This window comes from Lissotriton vulgaris, chromosome 5, assembly GCF_964263255.1.
Source record: "Lissotriton vulgaris chromosome 5, aLisVul1.2, whole genome shotgun sequence".
Lineage (NCBI taxonomy): Eukaryota > Metazoa > Chordata > Amphibia > Caudata > Salamandridae > Lissotriton > Lissotriton vulgaris.
Window position 1 is genome coordinate 574060389 of NC_141693.1, and position 23634 is coordinate 574084022.

Here is a 23634-nt window from a genome sequence, read left to right on the forward strand (position 1 = left end):
GCTCTTAACACTAAAAAATGTGAGACCTATTGCATTGTAAATGCTTGTTTAGTTTTGATGATCCTTTAAATGGAATTTGGAACCCTAAATATTTTACATAATTTGAACTTTATTACGTTTTCGTACATATGAAAACATACCACAACCAACAGATAGGAAAATGCAGCTGTGTAATATACCATGCAAGTTATATCCTTCTTGTGAAAGCATATATAAAGTGTTTAGCCCAAAACATTAACTTATTTTATTATTGCATCAGCATTATGTAGAACACTACATTAGAAAGTCTTTGTATTCAGATGATGGTGTAGTAAAGTTAATACACTGATATTAAAAAGGAGATGGGGAGGCACAGAGCAACAGTTTCTCTGTAACAAATTAATTCAGAATACAACACAATATATTTATTAAATTCAAGCTGGCAGTCCATCCTGTGGGTATATTAATGATTGCAAGAGTTGGTGAGTCATATTCAATCAGATCTTCTGATACTTTGTTTTATCTTTTCTAATCACCATTCTCCCAGTTAGGTGATGTCAGTGCTCATCCATGTAATTGGCATTATACACATAGCTAGAACAGGCACCTATAGAGCAGTTGTTTCCTTTTTTAGATTCTTGTGTGGCAGAGGAGTGCATCCAACTGAAAACCTTAGGTGACATTTGTGTATGGCACGATCTGCCATTTTTAAATGGCATTCTTCCATGAGAGAAGTTAAGCAGTGGTGTGCATGGGTAGTGAGAGGCCTTGGAGATGATTTCCAAGTCATGTAACATTTACTCACCTAATGTATATCCCTGTTAGAATGATATTAGACTCCAGATAGTTATTGAAGTTATCATTAGCCCCCTAAACACAGAACACCAAGCTCATCTCCAACTCTAACCTCCTTTCACCTCTGCCACTCCTCCAATGCCATAACCAACATTCTACACTACATCACTACATTCTAACTCCTCAACATTCCAGCATAGACATCAAACGCATTACCCCATTACCACACATCTTTCCTGATAATAAATAAATAAGTTACACTTTGTAAAAACAACTTGCTCACATCTTGTCGGTTAATGAATACATAAATAAAATTACACTCTATAAAAACAATTTTTTCATATTCGAAATGGCTGTGTCTCAAGAAACACACATGTTCAAATGTTAAAGTGGTATATGTGCATTTTGCTCATATTTGTTTATGTACACACATATTGATTACATTTCAGTGGCCTATTTATGACTCTACCACTTCTACCAAAAGCATTTTTACAGATGCCAATTGATCCATTCGATTTGCTATTTGTTGATCATCTGCCATGTCCATATCATTCCTTCTTATATTTGAGTTCTTACTTCTTACAGTTGGAGTCCTTACCCAATCATTCCCCTTGAAGAACCATTCACTTCTTTCATTCAATCATAATTTCTTTGATCCACATTACCATCCTTTAGTTCATGCTCACACTTAGCCAGATGACTTAAGTGCCACATCTTACCATCACTTACAAGTGTGGATTTACAAAACAATTCTAACACTCCTTTCTTTTTTTACCTTAACTCAATTAGCAACTTTAGTTGGAACCGTTTTCACTCCCTGTTTCTTGTCATGACAGTCTTTGTAAGCCTGTTTGGTTAAAGTGACTTTCTTTCTTATAATTTCAGGAGACCACTCCGCTAACTTGGCAACTGGTAACCAAGCTAAATCTTTAATAATAGGTTCACATCCTCTCATGATGACATATAGATTTTGATTTGTAGCATTGCTAAGTGTTATCTCATATCCCTATATCATTTTCCTAATTTCAGTTTCTCACTTAAATCCACTGCCCATAGCTAATTGTAGGACCCTTTTATTACATGATTTAAGCATTCTAGTAAACCATTTTTTTGGGGATAATACACTATAGTGGTTTTGTGAACAATTCCATTTCTTTTAAAAAATGACTTAAATGTCATGGACATAAATTGCGGACCATTGTCAGAAAGGATACATCTAGGCAAACCCTCTCTCATATATATTTTGCCCAAAAATTGTAAAACAATTTCACATTGTGCTTTGTTTATAATTTCAATCTCCGCCAATTTTGAAAAGTGGTCCATTACTACAATAAAGAACTTTTTTCCAAATGTTTAATCTCCCATCAAACCTATTATATAAATACCAGTTATCTTCCATGGTATGTTTGGGCAAGCAATTGGTGACAAGGGATGATGATGTTTTTGTGTTTTGTCTGATCCATTGCAATGAACACATTCTCTCACTAGTTTCTCAATATTGCCATCTGACCTGGGCGCCCAATATACATATTTAATTCTTCGCTTAGGTGCCCAAATGTCCTTCATGACACAGTCTTAAAATCCTTTGCCTCAATGTTACCGGGAGTACAAATTTAGCGCATTTTTTCAATAAACCTTGTTCTTCACTCAATTTGTTTCAGACTTCCCAAAATATGCATTCACTTTTATTTAATTTCTTCTTTTCTGGCTATCCCTTGTTTACATACCACATAATCTTTTTCAAATCTTTGGTCTTTTTCACCTGCTTTTTCCACTCATTCATATTAATGCCAACCATAGCATCATTGAGCATTCCAGTCACACATCCTTCATATAATTATTCTTCGTTTTCATCTTCTGATGGTAAAGGCATGCACTTTAAAAAGTCAGAACATCTATTCCTAATTCCAGGTATTTAATGCACTTTAGAGTTGAAATCTACTAATTTGATAGACATTCTTGTTAACTTTTCTGAAATCCTGTTGTGTAAGTACTTTTGTCAATGGTTTGTGATTCATTTTTAAAATGATATTATAATCCTACATATATTTTCAAAAAGGAGTAAGACCCACAAACATATGCAAGATTTTGCCTTTTCTCTGCATAAGCCAATGCACACAAAACAAAACCAGGCACCCATTCAGTATTATTTTGATCATATTGAGATAATAGTGCACCCAAACCTTTTTTATTTGCATCAGTCATGATGCAAATCTTTCTGGATCAAACCCCTTTTAAAACAGTGCAGTGCTTATTTCTGTTTTGAGTTTTATAAATTCATTCTGACATTGAGATGCCTACAGGAAATTCACCTGCTTTATTAGTAAATAATAAACGGCATAAATTTTTCAGAGAAATACTGAATTAATTTCACATAGAACTCAAGTAAGCCAAGAAACGCTTTAACATTGTCTTTGTTTTTTTGAGCGGGCACGTTTCGAATGGCAACAACTAAAACTCTTTTGGGTTAGGATCTTTACCACTTATACTATGTTTTAAGTAATTTACATCTTCCCTGGCAAATTTCCATTATTCATAATCTACTGTGAGACTCTTCTCCTCCAAAATTCTCAATACTTGTTTCAATCGTACATCATACTCCTCTCTTGTGTTTCCTATTATCATTCTGGAAGAACATTACACTTCTAATGCCCTCAAACAAATTGCTGATGAGTCTCTGAAACATCGCAGCAGCCAATCTCAGGTCAAACAGTACTCTTAGAATTTGAAAACATTCAATTGGTGTAATAAATGTCGTCAATTTATTTTTTACAATCTGGGTGTAATAGTATCTGATGATAGGAAGATTATAAATCCAGTGTGAAAACCAGTTAATGTATTTTTTATTGGCAAACATCAAATTACTTCTGGACAATGAATACTGATCCACAATTATATTTTGATTCAATTCTCTTAGATCTACGCATAATCTAATTTTACTGCTAGTCAGTCTCACTACAACCAAGGGAGAAATCCATTCTGCTGATTCTACGTCTTCATTTATGCCTTTCTAGCCAAGTTTTTCAATTCTTGTGTCACCTCCGTCCTGACAGAAAATGGAATATGCCTTCCTTGAATACATTGGTTTGCTACTGATTTGAGTTCAATTTTAAAGTCCCACCTTTCCAGAAAAAACGTTAGGTAATCGTACAGCATACTCAGTGTTTATGGACAACAGAGGCTCAGAGCTATTGAATTCAGTATTATTCCTAAATCCCGCTGGTTAAACCATCCAAGCAAGTACTGAAGGACCCTTCTCTGCAACATACAATTTGAACACAGCATTCCTCCCTTTAAATACAAGCTCTAAATGTGAAATCCAATTAAGTCAATGCTCTCCCTAGTATAACTTTTGGCTTTCACATCCAAAACTTCCAACTGCTTCCAGACTCTCTTACAAATATATCATTCCAAATATTTTTTATTGATTATGGTAAATCTTTAAAATTACACCTCCAATCTTTAACTCACACATTGTTTTTTCCCTTATAGAATGTTCAATATTAAGAATATCATATTCAATGCAACAAAAAAAATATTTGTGCAGAATCTCCTGCTTGCTGATCAGAACTTGACTGATATTCTTTGAATAAATTGTACCTTGTTGTTCAAATCTTTTCTGCACACTCTTACATAGTGTCCCATAATACCACATACAGAACATTTTTGTTCCTAGCCAGACATATCTTATGAAATGCAAAACGTTCTACACTGCCACATCTGTAACATTTCCTTGGTTCAAACTTAGCTTCTTTTTTTGTTTTTGGTTTTGCCATCACCTAAACCATGTGTAACAATTATGAAAGAGTTACTTTTCACCTTTTTGACTGCTTTATTTAAATGAACCTGTTTAGAATCTTTCCGGTTATCCACTACAGCTGTCACACACCTGCCCATTCATTCTGCCTTTGTTACTAATGCGATAACTTACTTCAATGGTGCTTCTTCATTTACCCATAGTTTATCTTGTATATTGGGATTGCAGGCGTGCATTTTGATTTGATCACAAATTCCTCTTGAAATCCACCAACCCAACAAGTAATTGCTAAATGTATAAGTGCTGACACATAATTATCCAAAGTTTCCATTTTTAGTTGCTTGTGCTGAAAAGATGTATATTGATCCACACCCTCATACACCAATGGTGAAAAATGTGCATTCAGGTCTTCCAAAGCATGTGTGAAAACATCGCCAATTCCACCGTGCCTGACTTCCTTTTCTATTTCATTATATGTTTTTAAAACTCCTGGACCTAAGTAGTGGAATAAGATCTTCTTTTTCTTTACAGGTGTGAAATCCTTCGACAGGTTTGTTCTGGCACACATTCTGATATAGAGACTTATATAGCTCTATTAGCGCCTAACTCACTTATGTAGGAGTTTTGCAGCAGCTCGGAGTACTTGTAGCTCCGTTATAGACCCCCGGTTCTTTTTGTTGTTAGGATTATAGTTAGGGGGATACGAACTGGGCAGGTCTTTAAATTTCCCGCAGACCCTTCTTCAATTGTTTGTGTTTTACTATAGTGAAATCTTCCTCCTCAAATGTCTCAATATAATTGAAAAAAATATTCTTTCCAAGTTCAAGTTCAAAATATTTATTTGGTTATACAAAGTATCCATAAAAGCTCAGACATATGCAATAAAAACAAATACATACATAGTAATGTGCAATGTATAATACCAATCATTTTAAAAGGATATTTGTCTTAAGTGCAATCACAATTCTTAGCAGCATAATCAATTAGTCCAGATTAATCAATATGCATAGAGCTATGGGCTCGCAATGTCGTTCTCAAAAAAAGTGCCTACATGAGCAGATTCCTTTTCATCAGAAAGTTGATATAACATATTAAAAGCTACCTCAAAATCATTAATATTATGTCTCTTTATAAGGGGAAGTAAGACCTGCTTAGTGTACATTTAATAAAATACACAAAAGAATAGGAAATTCAGTGTGGTTTGCCTAGATCTCCCATCACAGAGGCAAGGTGTCAGATCAAGAGTTCTTTGAAAACCAGAGGGAAGCACTGCAGGAATTTTGATGGTTCCGGCCCTATGTCCAAACAGATATCTTGTAACTTGGCTAACTGTTCTCATCTTCAGATAGGCTACCATTGTCGACTTCCTCGTTTCCATAATCATTCTTTCAGTGTGAGAAAATAATACAAAGCTTGCTAAAGATGGTTTTTGCTCTTACCAATAGAGTGCTGAGGGTCAGTAAATACATGCTGATGGCCAATCTTGCGAAGACTTGCCTCCATTCCTGCTATCCAGGGGATCGCAAGACCCTTGTCCCAACTGAAACAGTCTTTAATAATATCTCTCGAATGACTACCCTCCTTATTTTCCACACTGTAAGAGGGGTTGGACCTTAACAAAATCTTTCATATATGAAAGGCCCAGTTCATTCTGGCAAATAAAATGGGACAAGGAGATGGGGGCTGCTAAGACTTTTCTGCAGAACCTAATTTCTTTACCCTGAACCTGCAGCATCGAAAGTAAGTGCTCAGTAAAGAAAAATGCAAGTGAATTTTAATTTGTTCTCCCCAATGGCAAGAGTGAAGAGCTATCATTTTCTGCGCCCGCAGGACATGATATAAGATTTAACATAATTTGTGTGCATGTCTAAATAACCCATAAAGTCCACAAATCCATGCACTAGGTGGCGCAAGGCTCTTGGAGTGTGTGCCATTAACACAGCATCATCCGCATACAAGAGGGAAGGAAGGGGATAGCCTTTGACTTTGACTTTTGGGATGTCAGTAGTAGTGGTAGTTAGGCTGAGTTGGAGATTATTGATATATAAGATAAATAAAAAGCAGGGATAAAACACACCCCTGTCTTACTCCTCGAAAGACTCCTATATCATTAGAGACCTCCCTATGAATGCTCTATTTGACTTGTGCCTGCATGTCCCTGTGCGAGCACGCTAAAAATTGCACCAGTGCTTCATCCTTTTCACATAAATGAAGGTTTGACCACCGCTTTGATCGATATACAGAATCAAACGTTGGAGTCAAATCCATTAAAGCCAAATGCAAAGGGCATTGTCTGGCCACAGTATACTTCCTATTATCAAGGTCAAATTTAAACACTGTTCGATGATCCTGACCTGACTTTGGAATCCACATTGGTAACGGTAAAGAATGTGCTTCTCCTCTGTCCAATCCTTAATCCTGTTGTACAGGCCCTTACTAATATTTTTAATGTTGAGTCTATTAAGGAAATGGGTCTGTAATGGCCCAGCTGCATGCAGTCACCCTTTCTAATGATAGGCTCTATCGTAGAGGTTGACCATATGGTCGGCAATGGGGAGTGAATAAGATTGTTAAAAACATTCATTGATAAAGGCACTCAGAAATCAGGGTTATGATTCATAAGGTCGATTGGAACCCCTTCCCTGCTAGGGGCTCTGTAACCTGTTCTTTGTTCTATTGCATTCTCTACTTCGCTCAATAAAACTGAGACTTCTGTACAGCTCTGGACCATACAGATTTCATACTCCTCCGTAATAGTGGCTTGAATACTTGTAAAATGCTCCTTCAATAAGTTACCAGTGATGTGACAATTTTTCAGGGTCAGTCCCTGGTGCATTCGTCTCATATCAGATATAGAAGACCAAAACATTCAGCTGTTGTTTGTATTAGACACCAGTGTGTCCCATTGTTCAGTTAAAACATTCCTCATTCTCCTAGTGATGACTGCTTTATGTTCCTTACGTATAGATGTAACTTCCTGTAGGTCCCTAGGTTTTGCCCTAAGGGCCCTAAGTAACTGTTGGTTAACCTTAAAACATACTTTGTCAAACCACCTGGGCTTATTATCGGTTGGGCTCAGAGGTCTCAGTAACATTCACCTTATATTAAAACAAAGTTAGATAAAGGCACCAGTTACTTGTTGTTCGCTATCAGCCTTAACTCAACAAGCTTCAGTCACTGTCGGGTTCTCCCTGATCACTTTATAAAAAAAAGTTGGGCCAGTTCTTTGACTCTCCATACATCATCAGTTGGAGGTTTTTAGTAGCGCAATCTATTCTGTAATTAGACTTGGGAGGTTGTCGCAATACTACCTCAATGGGGTTGTATTCTTCATAGTGCACTAAGACACATTTCCCATGCAGCTATGCTCCCCTAAGCTAGATGACATAAAAATAATCTATGGTAGTGCAGCAGCCTCCACCTCTAAAGGTGGGGATGGAAAAGTAATTTTTACTTGCTATATTCATTACATTTTTTAAGTCGTGTGCAGCCAGGCACTCCATCATTTTAGATCCTCTAGTTTTAGTGCTATTCAAAAAACATTCAGGTGTGCCTAAGGCCTCAATACAGTGGGTGCTCAGTGAGGAAGCCTGCAAGGGGAGCTTAGCATTAAAATCTTCAGCTAGGCAAAGCCCTTTATCTTCAGCAATATTCTTTCCAATCTTGCGACCTCAAAAAAGGCTCCCCCTTAGCAGGTAACAATGTTTGTGGAGTTGGTAGATTTAAGGAGTGTCCAGCAGACATATTTACTTGAACTGCTGCTTTCAGATAATTTGTAATACTGATAGTCAACAAACAATCAACAAAAGCTAGAAGAGCTGGCGACACTCGCAAAATATTTCTTTTTAACTATGGCGGCCCCCGCAAATTCTATGAAGGCCGCCTTAAAATCGATTGTCGCACAAATCAAGAACGCATGGTGCGCCTTCCTTGACTTAGCTAAAGACCTTCTGAAGCTTGCTATAGAGAATTGGGACCCTAGTAAAACCAACTACTCTATTATTAAAGCAACAATTAAAAAGCAATTGCGTTTACGCACTCATACTTTGGATATGGAATCCCTGGCAGCAAGAGACTTTCACGAGACCCAAAGCTTCCCACATACACGGACCGGTCGGAAACTACATCTCAGGCAGGCCGTGGGGAGGCAAGCCCAACACAGGATTTTAGCTGCCAGATTACATCCCCTTCCCTTAAAAGAACTATACCCAACTGTGAATGTAAGGCCGGGCATAAGGGAGTGCCGCTTCTGTAACTATAAACGAGAATCTTTGGCCCATATTCGACTCTGTTGTCCATCCCTTCAGCCAGCTCCTAGAATTGACCTTAGACCGATCCTCCTCCAATTGGGCACTGTAAACCAAAAGAAGCAGTCCAATAACTTTATACTTTGGATATTGTAAAACATATGGCCAGCTTTGGGAAATTTGTTCATTTCACCCGCTCATTCTTGAAGGGCCCCGTTCCACACGTTGAGTGAGGCGCAACCTCTGGAGTTCTTTAGAAGGGAGGGCCCGAGACGCGGTTGTCCAGCTTTCACCGAAACTTTGATTTCCAGCGCCAATATGGTCTCTTACAGAACACTGTTTTATTTTATAAACCTTAACAATTGGAGACTTTGATAGTTTCTTGAACAAGTATTTATAATTTTATATTTCTAAAAGCTGTTTTTCTCCATTTAAATATGCTGCGTTTTGTAGTGGTGTTGATGAACCGCACAAATAAAGGCATTCATTCATTCATATTACTGATAATGTAACAAGATAACCAATATGCTAACATTATGTAATAGAAATAAATGTATTGGTTCCCACATTACCACCAAATTCAGTTGATAATATTTGCAACACCGGAAAGTTATTCTGTACTGCCTTAAACATGCAAGTTATTTGATAAATATTAAATAGGACCTTGTTTGCATCAATCAACGTGATCATTTTTTAGATAGCTTTGTTTGTGTAAGTTGCCTCTCCTACCTTTTGCACCATCCTGTACTAGCTGAGGCAATTATGTGAAGGAAGTAAGCAAGATGGTGGCATGTTGTGTGACCTTGGGTCACGTTATTGCAACCTATCCGAGGGACGGGCTGACGTCACTGGCACACATACGACGGAATTGGCGATTCGCGTGGAAGCGTCTGCATCAATTGCATGCACTTGGTGACTGACGTCATTGACATCTCGGGCTGACGCTGGCACCGACAGCTGGTTACCATGGAGGGTGACCGTTGGAACTGTAATGGTAAAGATGGTTGCCAATAAAGTCGCCGAGATTCGTGACAGTGTAAACAATTTTTCTGCTGCACTGTAGTTGGTGCAGATTTGGGGAATTTTTGCACACCATTTACTTCAATCTACACCGTTAACGTACATCCACCTTCAGTCTTCATACAAAATAAAGGTGCATTGGGTGAAAATATGTCCTTTTTAACCTCGTTGTCACTTTTTAAAGAATGTTTCCAGACTCCATTTAGTTGCTGAAGTTATACTTATTAATAGTCCCACACACCGTACACCAAGGCATCTCCAAACCTGCCCTCCTTCCAACTGCCGCACCGCAAATGCCATAACCAACGTTCTACACTACATGCTAACCCCCAACATCCCAGCATAGACATCCATAGCTGCCAAGGTTTCAAATCGCTGTGTGTGACATTTTCATAATTTCAGTGCCATTATGAGTGACATTTCAACGACTATGAGTGACACTTTGTCACAGGCAAAATTAAGCAATGAAGACCAGGGAAACACTTAAACATTAGACATTACACCCATTTGAGCAACAAGAAACACTAAGAAGGTCTTAGAACTTCAGCAAAGCACCAGAAATCGAAGGGCAGGAGAGGTACACTCACAGCCTAGGGGTCACCGCCCAGCCCCAGGCTGTAATGTCTTTTTAAAAAAAGGGACACACTGAGTAACTGAATTGTATATTAAAAGAGTAAGTTGCACAGTCTACTAGCATTATAAGCAATTAACACATCATTTGTGGCACAAATAATGTTTACTTAGTTTAATTAGGATAAATATGCTTTACCTGCGCTCACTCTCTGGCACTTGTCGTGCCGCCTGCAGACTCCTCCTCACAGCAGCTGCTGAGGCGGCGCCGCAGCCCAGTGGGCTGGGGACAGGTTACGTTGGTTTCCTCCTGCTCTAATGTGCAGCTACACGGATGCGACCTATATTTGCTGCACTAACTTCACTGGGCAATAACCTGGTACCAGACACAATATCATTGAGGGAAATAATGGAGCATCAGGACCAGAAATAACATGGTCTAATAAACTACAGCCCCAGGTGGAGAACAGGGCAACTCTCGTCCGACATGAGGCAGCATCTGTGTAATAGAGTCCTCCTGAGCGCCGGACAGACGTGCCACGAGGATCGTAATTGCTGTGTTCTCCTGCTAGTGGAATGGGATACACGCAGGTGATACCCACCTTGAAGGGGAGGTTGCAGAGCTTCTTTCTGCTGTCTGTCAGATCACCTGATGGACGTGGCTGCTTGATACACGTATAATCACTGACAGATTCACAAAAATGCCTAGGGCTGAAGAATGATGTCACACACCCATTGATCCCGATGACGTCGAAGGGTTGATCCAAACGCTGAGGGGCCCAAGAGATATTTTCAAGGCGAAGATGAAATGTGGATGAGGGGGCCCCAGGAGCCAGAACTCCCTGGCACCGTGGAAGACACGGGTCTCTGTGTTATGCGTGCCCTGCCTTTGTACCCACAGCCTATGTTCTGCTGAGAGGTACTGAAAGGGTGAGAAACGGAAACCACAACAAACAAAAAAGAACTTACAGCCAGACATTCCTGTTTACTGCCTCTTCCTTGTGAAGTCTTTGTGACACAAAGCACCAGGGTTAGAAAGGCATGTATGTCAGGTGTAGAAACATGGCACGTTGGCATGAGTCTGTGAAACTCGCAGAAAGTAGGAGCTGGCATCTCGTCATCTGGGGAAAAATCTGTGTCTATCATACTGTTAACAATGTTTTTGTGCTATCTGCAGGTCCAAGATCCTGCTATTCTTATTCTAATTAAGTGCGCTTTAATTGCCTTCGGCCCCAACCTGCACAGGCTCTGGCTGGTACGTACTTGGGACCGTCGGCAGATGATTTGAGTGTGTGTGCCTGGTGAGTTGCAGGCGGCGGGTGGTGCCCCTAGGCGCCGCGGTGACTCTCTCTGGCCTGCAAGGGCTGGCTGTGCCACAGCAGGCCGGCTGGGTTCAGGCAAGGCCGCTATTCAGACCGTTTTCTGCCCTGCCTGCGGCCTCCAAGTCCTCACAGTAATCGGTCTGCGGCGGTCCTGACTCCTCGTGAATAAAACAGGGGTCGGGCAGCTAGTAATATCGTCCTGGCGGCCGGTCAGCGGTGTAATCCCTGCGGGTCACCTATTTCTGAATCGACTGCACTTGAAAGGAAAAAAGGAACAAGCTGTGACCTAGCACTGGGTGGACCCGGTCTGGTGCGAACTGCCTGCAGAGGAGAGTTGATGCAGCTTGAGAGAGATGCGTGCGCCGCAACCTGAACTCTAATCACCCACGGCTTCTGAACTTCCTGCTTCCTCTGGACGTGACGGCTCATCCCAGGCCGGCACATCCGGATTAATAATCCTGACCCAGTGGTGCGCCACCCGTGATTGACAGCTCTGAGGCTGTATCGACTGCGCGGGCAGCCCGGGCGCCGGCCGGCCCCCCGAGACTGCTCCAAATCGCTGCATTCTCTAGTTTCCAGGGCAACAGTACACAGTCGTCGGACTCTGGCAGAGCCCAGAGATACATTGTAGCGCAGCGCCCCAGCTCAAGAGCAGCTAAGAGAGCTCAGCTGCCAGTGTCTGGTTAACTGTTAGGCACTAGTCGGCAAAGCAGCACTCTCGAGAACTGTAGAGAGAACCCGGGCACAGGAGCTGCTGGCGCACTGGCACAGGTGGCAAAAATGCGTGACAAATGCATTCAGTGCGGTGATGCGGATCACCGCACTGAAATGCGTGAGTGTTACACCTGTTGCGTGACGCTTGGCAGGACTGGACATCAAAGATTTACAATGCATCACCCCATTAGCACAATCCCTTTCAAGAAGCGTCCTAATGGCAGTGATTATGTTATAGAATAGTAGTGCCTTTATTCCATCCTCCTTAAAGAGCAAGAGCCAGCCCCTTCGATCTCTGATTTGTAACATTGACAAAGGGAAGTGGCCAGACAGAGTTTTACCATGATGCAGTGAAGAGCACTGGATTAAACAGGCTCTTTTTCAGCAGGTGAGGTGACTGGTATGAGCAGAAAATGTCTCATAGCAAGCATATTCTGAAGTTAGCTTGGCTTGTACCTCGTGTGAAATCAGTCTGTTCATCGAGGTCTTTTGTCCCCGTCTCTCTCCTCCCACTCCAGACATGTCACGGAACAGCAAAATGAACGCCTCAAAAGCTGTCACCTGCTGCATTAAAGACAGTAGTGGACTAAGAAAAAGGCTTCAAACGCACATGTTCCGAGTCTGGCCCGAAAGCACTCTGACAGTTTACATGCTCTTTGCACCAGCACTTTGAGCTTTTATATCTGTCATGGCACGAATCCACGTATTCAGTTATCAGCATGAAGTTTTAACCACGTGCGTTCAGTTCAACTTGAATGTGTCAGATGGACCAATTACAGAATTCACGGGTGTCCGCCCTGGGTCCCTAGTAAGCTCATGTAATTCTTGTTTTTTTATTGCAAATCAGTAACACTGTATCGAAGTTTCAAATATGTTGCCCTCTTTTAAGATTTTATTTGTATGATTTTAATGAATCAAAAAACAACGAACTTACTTACACGTGTGACTTTAGAACACAAGGCGCCAATGTAATGAGTTTTTCTGCAAAATACCACAATTTGCTTCTGAAAGTTTGCCCAGCAATCTTAACAGCTTTGCTCATGGCCAGTACTTTTACATATGTGGCATTCATCTATAAAGATAAAACCAAGTTTTGGCTATGAAACAAGAGCAGCTCATAAGATATGAACACACACTCATATCCATCATCAATGTATGACGTGTTGAAAATGTCAGCGGTTCAAAGTCCCCATTCTCCTATCATAATGTCTACTGTGAGCATCTGTCTGTGTTGTTTTTGTAGCAACTTCAACCGAGCAGTTTTATTTTCAGGCTCTATCCCAATATTCTGACTATTGGACATGTGTACACTAGATCATCCCTTCAAGTTCAATAACTTATTTCCAATAGAGCACAAGTACAAAGACTTTTGCCAAGAACGTGCTTCAACTGAAGAAGCAAGTAATGTACACTTTGGAGAAATGTGATGTATTTAGAGCAGAGCAAGAAATAGATTTGTTTTAGCGCTCATTTAGAATCATTGTAGCTCCGCCGACGGCAATCTTTAAAGTTCAGTAAGATGGCAGTGCTTTTGATGAGCCACCATCTTTGTTCCAGATAGACTGACCCCAATTGCGTCTCCTTTGTCTCAATATGAAGGCGCCTCTAATCCTCTGCCTTTTTGATACCCCATTCTATTTGAAGACAATTGCAGCGCCAAGAATAGTTGGAGAGTATAAATAGTTCCTAATGTCTTTGTCCTTTAGGCATTTTCAGAACATTTTGTGTTTCCTTATCACTGTAAGAGTCTCTGTTTAAAAAGAATTTTCATTAGTAGGCTTTACTCTTCTGTATCTTCAACCCTGAGTTACTTTACTAAATCGTCTCTACCTTTGTTACCATTCGGTCGCTATGCGATTCTAATGTTAAAGTACAGTGTTATATTATATGCAGAGCACTCCGCTGACTTTGTAATTCTCTACATACATCAAAATAAGTAACTAATTTCAATTATATCCCATTTCAGTGAAGGTGAAGATGATCATACAATTTGTTCATTGACAGGATTGAATTTAATAATAGAGGTAAGCAAAGCTTTAATATGATATTAAATGCCTTTTTTCTTTTTTTAGGAAGAACCATTTGTGATGGTGGCAGAAAATATACTTGGTCAGCCAAAGCGGTACAAAGGGTTCTCCATCGATGTTCTAGATGCCCTTGCCAAAAACCTGGGCTTCAAATATGAAATTTATCAAGTAGGGGATGGAAAGTATGGCCACCACCTCCCCAATGGCTCCTGGAATGGTATGATTGGGGACCTCATTAACAAGGTAGGAAGTAAATCTACATTTCATGCATCATCCTACACAGTCAGGTAGTTGTTGGTGAGAGGATGGAAAACAATTGGACTTTCTTTGATGGCTTCTCTCAAGTGGGCCTTGTTTGTTTTTTCATCAAGTGACAAAATGTAGTGTGTGATGGTTTACAACTGATGAATTAAATGTGACTTGTGCTTTTAAGATATAATTGCAGTAGGTTTGCTCATATGAGTGCTCTGAGCTCTCATGTGTGCTCTTGATATAGCCTTTCAGTTCGTACCAAATGTTTTTGAGTCTGAAGAAGGGAAAAATCTTCTCTGTACAAGGGCTTCGCTTTTAATAAGAGCAATCGTGAAAGTACTATGTCTAATGATAACTTTTTCATTAAGAATGAGGAATTGAAGGAATCATTCTTGCCTTTGTTGTAGTGGAGCAGTAGTAACACATTCCTTGCAATCAAGAGCCAGGATATAATTTGATTTATAGAATGAAATAGAGGTAAAATAGCAAAATGTGAGAATATAAACAATTTACAAGGTAACATAGACGCAATATGAACCTACCTTTATTGCAAATATCATAATATGGGCTTTTATTTGGTCCCTGGTACATTTGTAAGGATGACATGAAAGGATATATCAATCCCTATTTCTTTATCGAATACAGGATAATTGTTTCTGAAGGTATGAAATGTAGCAGATATGAATGAGTAGCCATCAAGCCATAGTCTCATCATCAGCAGCCCTTGCAGGTAAGAGGGGTGAGGTGTTGGGGCCGGGTGGCGGGATTTCGACAGACGAAGAGGAGAGCAAATTAATTATTTATATAATTTTTCCTCGTGAATTTCTGTCGAATCCCCTCCCCTATCCCTGCCCCAACGCCCACCTCTCTTACCTGCATGGGCCACACCTGAGTCTCATTTTTACCAAGATAAACCCATGCAAATCTAAATGACCATGTATATGTAATTTCTATTTTACGGATAAGTAGTAGAACTCATTGCAGTTGAACTTCAATCCCAAGAAATCACTAGTGAAGAGCCTTAAACATGTACGTGATTTTGCCATTTCTCTTGCAGCGAGCCGACATGGCCATCTCAGCAATCACCATCACCCCAGAACGCGAGAGTGTTGTGGATTTCAGCAAGCGCTACATGGATTATTCAGTTGGAATCCTCATCAAGAAACCTGAGGAGAAAATAAATATTTTTTCTCTCTTCGCCCCCTTCGATTTTGCTGTGTGGGCATGCATTGCTGCTGCTATCCCTGTGGTCGGTGTCCTGATATTTGTTCTGAATCGAATCCAAGCAGTAAGAGCACAAAGCTCTCCGCAAGCCAGTCCTTCGGCCTCCTCCACCCTGCATAGCGCCATCTGGATCGTATATGGAGCCTTCGTCCAGCAAGGTACAGTATTGTAATCCCCAGATTCACTTTTTAGTAGTCAAAATAATATTCTTCACTGTGTACATTATTCTTTTTTGGAGTTATCGCATTCCATCCCTCCAATGCCTTTAGAAACCGGAGAGTGTTCATGTCTCCTCAGGTAATGTCATCATATTGGGCAGAAAATGAAATCGCAAACTTAGGTCGTCAAAGCCTACTGTCTACCAAATTGAAATTAATTCTATGTATGCCACCGGCCCTTGGGGTCAGTTACAATAGGATAAAGAATGACCGAGACTGTGATCCCATCTGTTCTTGATCAAAAATCCATCTGATTTGAGGAAAAATATTTACGAAGTGGGAGCTCCGAATTTATATTTAATCATGCTATTTCCTATGTCATCCTGCTTGTGTACGGATACAGAACAAGTCAGTGAAGTTAAATAAAGGGGAGTTTCTATTAGGTAGGAGCAAGCCTTAAGTAATATACTTAAAATGTGTAATGTATGAATATTGTTATTATAATATCAAATGTAAAATGTAAAAAGTAAGTGTCAAGTGAGATATAGATAGCTAATGCCTAAGCCCACCTTGTTTTTCCAGTATTTTTTAGATATCAAAGTGTTTCCCGATTATAATACACATCTCGTTTGAAATTCATTTTATCGGTGGAAATGGCACTGCTCTAAAAACTCACTTTCAATTGGTCATTTTCGTGAATGTAGTTAGGTGGGCTGCTTTACAAGTCGGGCCGTAAGTGTCATAAGACCAGTTAACCCTAAAAATAAAACTAAGCCTGTTCTTCATGGGAAGTCGTTACAACTTGATTAAAACTCTGACGAAATGTATTACAGCAAAGTGAGTGTAAAAAGCCCCAATTATTACATTTAGAACAGTTTGTCTGGTGTAAAAGCACCCTAACATATCACTAGTTTTTTGATCCTTCCAATGGCAAGTTAAAAAATAACTGTTTGGGAAAATAAAATATTTCACGTCTTGGACATTATCATGGCTGGGACAATGTATACATCAAGTGTCGCCATATTGGTTCCCAATGGTTTCCAGAATGAGATAGTAAATATGTGTTAATTCCACAGAGGCAATATTCAATAGTGCACCCCTGTGCAAAGTATATGTAGATAAGGCGTTTACAGCTGCATCATCTAATCTGAATGCGCATGCACCACAGAAAGGGCAATTAGAAATCATTGGCCCTTATTTATTATATTTTTGTGACGCACCAGCAGTGTAAAAAATGCGCCTTGTTGCGCCATATTTAAAAAGTGACGCATCTAGGTAGATGCGTCACTTTTTAAACCCCTGCGCCACATTATACCTGCGTCAGGTATAATGTATGCAGAGGGGGCGTTCCCCCGCAAAAAGCCTCGTAATAGTGACGCAGTGAAATCTATGAGATTTCACTGCGTCACTTTTAGGACGCTGTTGCGTCAAAATCTTGCGCCTGCCTCACAGCAGGAGTAAGACTGACGCAAGCCCTTTCACATGGGGCTTTCCCCATGTGAAAGGGCGCATTGCTGGAGTTGCGTCACTTTTGTGACACACTCCAGCAATGCGTCACTTTTGCGCTTACAGATACGTCAGAAATACTGACGTATCTGTTACTTCTTGCGACATGATGCGTCATACATTAAATATGACGCATCAGGAATGTCGTAAGAAGTGCACAGTGAAAAGTGACGCATCGCTGTTTTCACGCAAAGATGCGTCACTTTTCATAAATGAGGCCCTAGTATGCTACATGTCTGCTTTTTGGTTCACTAAGATCGAAACATTTGCACCTGTGTCTCTCTTTCTTGGGCCAAAGAAAAAGTCCATGTCCAGAAAGTTCTTAGCTGTTCACTTTGACTGATTATTTCTAACTCAGTAGTATGTGAAAGATTGCTATGGGCATTATTTCTGAACAGAAAACAGACAAGCATATTGGCTGTTGATTAGGCCTGAGCAAAACTTGCAAATGTGTTCCATAGAAGAGACATACACGTCATTATCACGAAAGTATTTGCACATTATCTGCCAAACAATTGTTAAAGAAAGCTGTAAAATTGTACTTGAGATATGCCATTGCGTAGTAAAGTCAGATGAAATACCTGTTCCATGTAATTTTCTTACAAATTTCAAAGTAGTGTGATAAAAGTTGCTCAGGTGGCACATTCTGTCAGCACACGTTTCGCAGTTCCTTCAAGACTTTTTCTGCTTGACCCTGCTCTGCCATGGGTCTGCCATGGGCGAAACATGGAGAAGCATTTGCTGGAGAAAACAAACAATGAGTGAAATACTATATGTAAAATGTAGCATATTAAGGCCTGACCCTTCACCTTTTTCATCTCCACCGCCCCATCAGCTCTTTTGCCTGGGTAAATTCACCCAAACAACTCTGGGATACAATTTGTGGCTGGGAGTGAGTGAGCAGGCACTTCAATGATAGACCTTCTACTGGAATGGGCGTGTTTACAACTAGAAGTTAAATTAGAAATAGATGAAAAGGAGATTTTGCTTCTCCCGTTTCTTCGTCTACATCTCAGCTGTAGATGTAGGGAAAAGAAAAAAAATTAAATGGATATTTAATAAGTAATACACTCCATGTGCTGGGACTTCGCTTCAGCCTCTGTGAGCCTAGTCACAAGTAAGTGCCCGTCTCTTGAGTAATATTGCTTAACTTAGTGATTAAAATTAGGAAGGAGAATAGGAATGTTAAAATATATATATGTATAGCTCCAGTGGCGTGTGCTGCAGGGTCAGGTGGTTGGACGAGGGACACCGTAAGGAAGTGAAATACTTGGCACAATGGAGGTTTGATCACTCAGGGTGATGTGAGCCTGTAGGGGACATTGAATATTCATGCAAAAAAAGCGTGCATGGAAGGGAAACATACCATTCAGGCGGGATACAGTTCCCTCAAGCGCTTTATTAAACCTCAAATCCCAGAATGCATCAGGGGGATTGGACATCAGTCTCGAGGTAGCAGTCCTCTTTCACCGTGAAATTGCCACACCCAATCATGAGAGACTCACCTGTTTAAAAGTAACATCATGTTAGAATGTGCAAACATATGTAACAAGCTGATGAAGGCAACACGCCGAAAACGTTTCTTGTGAATAAATGCACTTCTGATGGTGTCCCGTGAGTGAGGCGTTTCTTTTGAAACAGGAGCTCTGATTTTAAGTAAGGGTCACCGCCATACTAGCCTCACCCGTCCATAAGAGTGCGCAGATTGCCCTACGGTGAACTTTGGGAGCGTTTTATATATATATATATATATATATATATATATATATATATATATATATATATATATATATATATATATATATATTTTTTTTTTTTAACCGTGTTGACTCCTTGTTTTAACGCTGGAGCTCTATTCTGCATGGGTGCCTTTCCTTTCGGCAGGGTCCAGCCGGTCATAAATTCCACAGACTTCCAATGCTCAATTGAAAAGAGTAGGAAAGCACACACTTGAGTGTTTTTCAAAAGATTACAGTGACTTTATTGACGCTTGCCTGTTGCCCAACGCGTTTCACCTTCTCACAAGGCTTGTTCATATAGAGAGAGAGAGAGGAGTTCTCGAAACGACAAATTTGCATTAGTAACCCTAATTATTATCTGATTTGGAACAATAAGCATGCCATTTTCATAAAAGAGCGAAACATGTAATTGAGGTCTGAGAAATCTGTTGAAGAAAAGCATCCACGGCCTGTGCTGTTGAGTTTGCCTTCGAGCTACAAAATATAAGAAGTAGAGATTGCAAGTAAAGAGCAAATAAATATATTGAAAAGGGCCTGGCAAAACTGCTTGGATGACTAGATATCTGAGCAAAATGTGTTTTTCCTAACAGAAACCTTGCTCCATGAGGGTTCCTCACCCGATGTCGTTCAAGCCTTACCACCCAGCTAGATCGGATTGGCAAGGGAAGTAGCGTGTGAGCCATCATTTTCAAAGACTCATTTAGGAGTTCTTTTACACTTCTTAGCTTCCTAAACTGTGAAAACCTTCTTTTTTCCATTTCGTTCACCAACCTCTCACAAATCCTACTTTACAAGCCCCCCAGTCCTACAGGCATTCTCCAAACTGGTTGCCAGTCTGGCCATGAACAAGGCCAATTTCACCCTACTGGGTGCCTTTATTATACACATTGATGGAACCAACAATGGTGCTTCAAGGAACTTTCGACAGTTCACTCAATTGGTTGAGGACTCTACTTATGAGAAGAGTCACAATATTGATCTAATATTTAATAATAAACCAAACCACAAGTGCAAGGTACTCTGCCAATAACTTGGTCAGATCATCTTTTCGTACCCATTACCCTGCCTTTCCCTCCCCTATCCCATCTCCGTCGACCAGGTGGAAGGAACGCACTGACCTGAGTTAAATCTTAAGAAGTGGTTAGCTGCCCTGATTTGAAACAAAACCCGAACCATCCGACCACATTACTGTGTCCTCAAGTACATATAAAGGTTAGATCAATGACACCTTGAACCTGATTATACCGGAGAGATGGCCCAAGGGTGTACAGCAAGGCAATAAATCTCCTTAGTTCAACTCTCACTTAATGTCATTAAAAATAAGGTAAGATCCGAGCGAGGATTTGGAGAACATCCTATGATGAAGCAAGCGAATCCGAATATAGGAAAGCCATCAGAAATGACCACTCTGAAATTAGAACTTCCCAAGCCTCTTACTGTGCTGCTAGGTTTGAAAACTCCTCTAACTCACCCAAAGAAATCTGTCAGATTCTAAAAACTATTACTGAACCTAAATTAGACAGCTGTTTACCAGACGTCTCACTGAAACACAGTAGCAGCCTGGCATACTTCTTTCAAAAGAAGATCATTGATATTTACAACTCATTTCCAGATATGCCTAACCGGGATGGCCTTCTGTGCAGGGGTAACTGCCTAGAGTGCCCCGAAGATGGATCCTAGCCTTCTCTCACCTCACACTTAGCCTCCTTACAGACCTAAAGTGTAGTCAGGTTCTCCTGTCGGTCCCGGCCCCTTCCACATTCATGAACAAAGATCAGAAAGCCTCTTTCCCGTTCTTCTAGATATGCTGAATATGTCTTTAACCAGTGGGCTAGTCCCCTCTTAATGGAAGCCTGTGGTGGTAAACCATTTTTAAAAAAGCCCACACTCTATGTCTGGGCAACTACAGCTCGATTTCTCTGCTGCCAGGAGTGTCCATACTTCCAGAGAAACATGTAAAAGAGTATATGTCCCTCTATCTCAACTCAAACCAAGTCCTCCACTCCATTCACATAGGGTTCAAACTCCAACACAGCACTGAAACAGCATTATTAACTGTGGTGCAGGAACTGAGATGGCTCCTGGACCAAGGAGGATCCGCAGCCATTATTCTCTTAGATCTCAGTGCAGCTTTTAAAACTGTTGCTCACGTATTCTGACTCAGAGAATCTCAGATGCATCCATTGAATGTAGGGCACTGAAATGGCTTATGTCTTTCCTTGAGGATAGAACCTTCCAATTGTTTGACCAGTCCTGTTACTCAGACAGATTTCCGGTGAGCTGTGGGGTGCAGCAGGCTCCACCTTAAGCCCTACCCGTTTAAACATATATATGCACCCCTTGGGAGAAATTGTGCCATCCTTTGGGTTGTTATTAGTCTCCTATGCTGATAACACCCAATTAGTTATGTCAATCCTACCAGAACCCAGTTCAAATTGTGGAGTGGTGTGGCTCACTGGTTAGAGGCGGTAGACCCAGAAGCAGAGGACGGCCTGGGACCAGGGTTCAATTCCCGACGTGGCAGGGTTGTGAACCAGGGTCAGCGGACTCGATAATTCTCGCCTCGGTGCCTACTGTAATCAGGGATTACACTTGGCAACTCTGGGCATTAGCTTGCCTCATCTCCACAACGGCCCCCCACAAATGCCAGGGATGCCTGGTTTCACCTTGGAGATACCCAGGAGGGAACATCTCACAGGGAAAGCCAGGACGGGTTCCCCAGCAGTCTATAGCGCCAGGACGCCTCCGGGTAGCAGTGCGCTTTACAAGACACACACATTTACATTTACATCTCAAATAAGCTTCCTGCCTTCAGGAAGTGGCCAGTAGGATAGCAGAGTTAAGCTCAATGTAGACAAGACAGAGGTCATGCTGCTGGACAAAATGTCAGAACCAGACACCAAAACCCTGGCCTAATGTCTTGGAAGCCTTCCGAGACAAAAAAGCAAGTTAAAGAGCCTTGGCATCTGGTCTGACAACAACATCACAGTGGACTGTCAAGCTAAAAAGCTTGCTGCGGGGTGCTACAGCTTTCTCAGAATGCTCCGGAAGATTTTAGACCTTCTACCCTTCCTGTTCAGAAGGCTGATTATTCAGGACCTGATAATCTCACGCCTTGACTATGGCAACTCTTTGTATTTTAGCTCGCCACAATAGGTGCAAAAATGATTGCAGGTTGTTCAAAATGTTGCTGCCAGTCTTCTGCTGAACATCCAGAGACATTAGTCTGCCAAAAAAGCACTGGTTGAAATCCATTGGCTTCCAATGGAACAGCGTGTCCAGTTGAAGGCACTATGCATTTTGCACTGAGCACTCTACACAAAGGACTGAGACAATCTTTAGGCTCACCCTACACCCCTGGTAGGCTACTAAGATAATCCTTGGATCACAGTCTGACAGTTCCAAAGATCCGTAGATCAAGATGGGAAGGCTTCTTGGTTGCCTACCTGGACCTCAAACTTAGGAAATCTTTACCGATTGGAGTGCGCCAAACTTGACAGAGAACTTCCTTTTACAAAGGCCCTGAAACCTGCTAATCCATGAGTTAGCCCCCTCCCCTTCCATTGCACATTGGCCAGTGCTTTTGTGGTTCTAGCACTGGGAAGTTTCTGGGTGGCCTTGAACTTTATATATAAGTCCTATAGAATAGATGAGAATAGAATAAAATAGAACCTACCTTGACTAGGATTGTGGTTCCTGCTTGGACAGGGTGCATACCTCTGACAGCTAGAAACACAATTTCTAATAGTGTGTGTCACACTCCATACAAAAGGTGACTATAGAGCACATTTGGAAAGACTAAAAAAAAGAAAAGCAACATCAAGATTAGATTTGATAACACTTACTGAAAATGTCGATGTGCCTTAAACCATTCCTCTTTTCAACGAATTCAAGACTAAAATCATTCCATCATTTATTCATGGGATGGAAGCCTATCCTGACAAGTTAAAAGCCTGGTTCAACACAGAGTAGAACAAAATATTTAGAGCAATTTGTAACCTCCCACAATCTTAAAGTTCAGCTCAAATCCTTCTGGAATTGGACTTATCGACCAAGATCTTCATTTGTTATAAAGAAAGATAAGCTCAACACTCCCAGAGGCATCATATGCCAGTAGTTTGACAGCTCAAGTTTGGAAGCAAACACTCTGTGACAAACATAACTTGCTAAAGTTTTAACTGACCTTAACATGGAACGCCTATAAGCCAGGGCAAATTCCGAATCATAATTTTAGTCCTTTATGAAGAAACACATTTCCCTTCTTTCTTGCTTAAAAGATCTCAAGAAATGTAGCTGTCTTGAACATTTTTTTTTCTAATCAAAG

At 40.7% G+C, this 23634-nt stretch overlaps 1 protein-coding gene across 3 annotated transcripts in view; it reads left to right on the forward strand.

Moving 5' to 3' along the window:
* Window positions 1-23634, forward strand: part of GRID1 (glutamate ionotropic receptor delta type subunit 1) — a 2431615-nt gene that overhangs the window by 2040386 nt on the left and 367595 nt on the right. For all 3 annotated transcript variants that reach the window (XM_086920133.1, XM_086920134.1, XM_086920135.1), the window contains exons 10-11: window positions 14477-14674; window positions 15741-16065. In XM_086920133.1, coding sequence (XP_086776259.1) covers window positions 14477-14674; window positions 15741-16065 — 523 coding nt within the window. The remainder of the gene's footprint in view (window positions 1-14476; window positions 14675-15740; window positions 16066-23634) is intronic.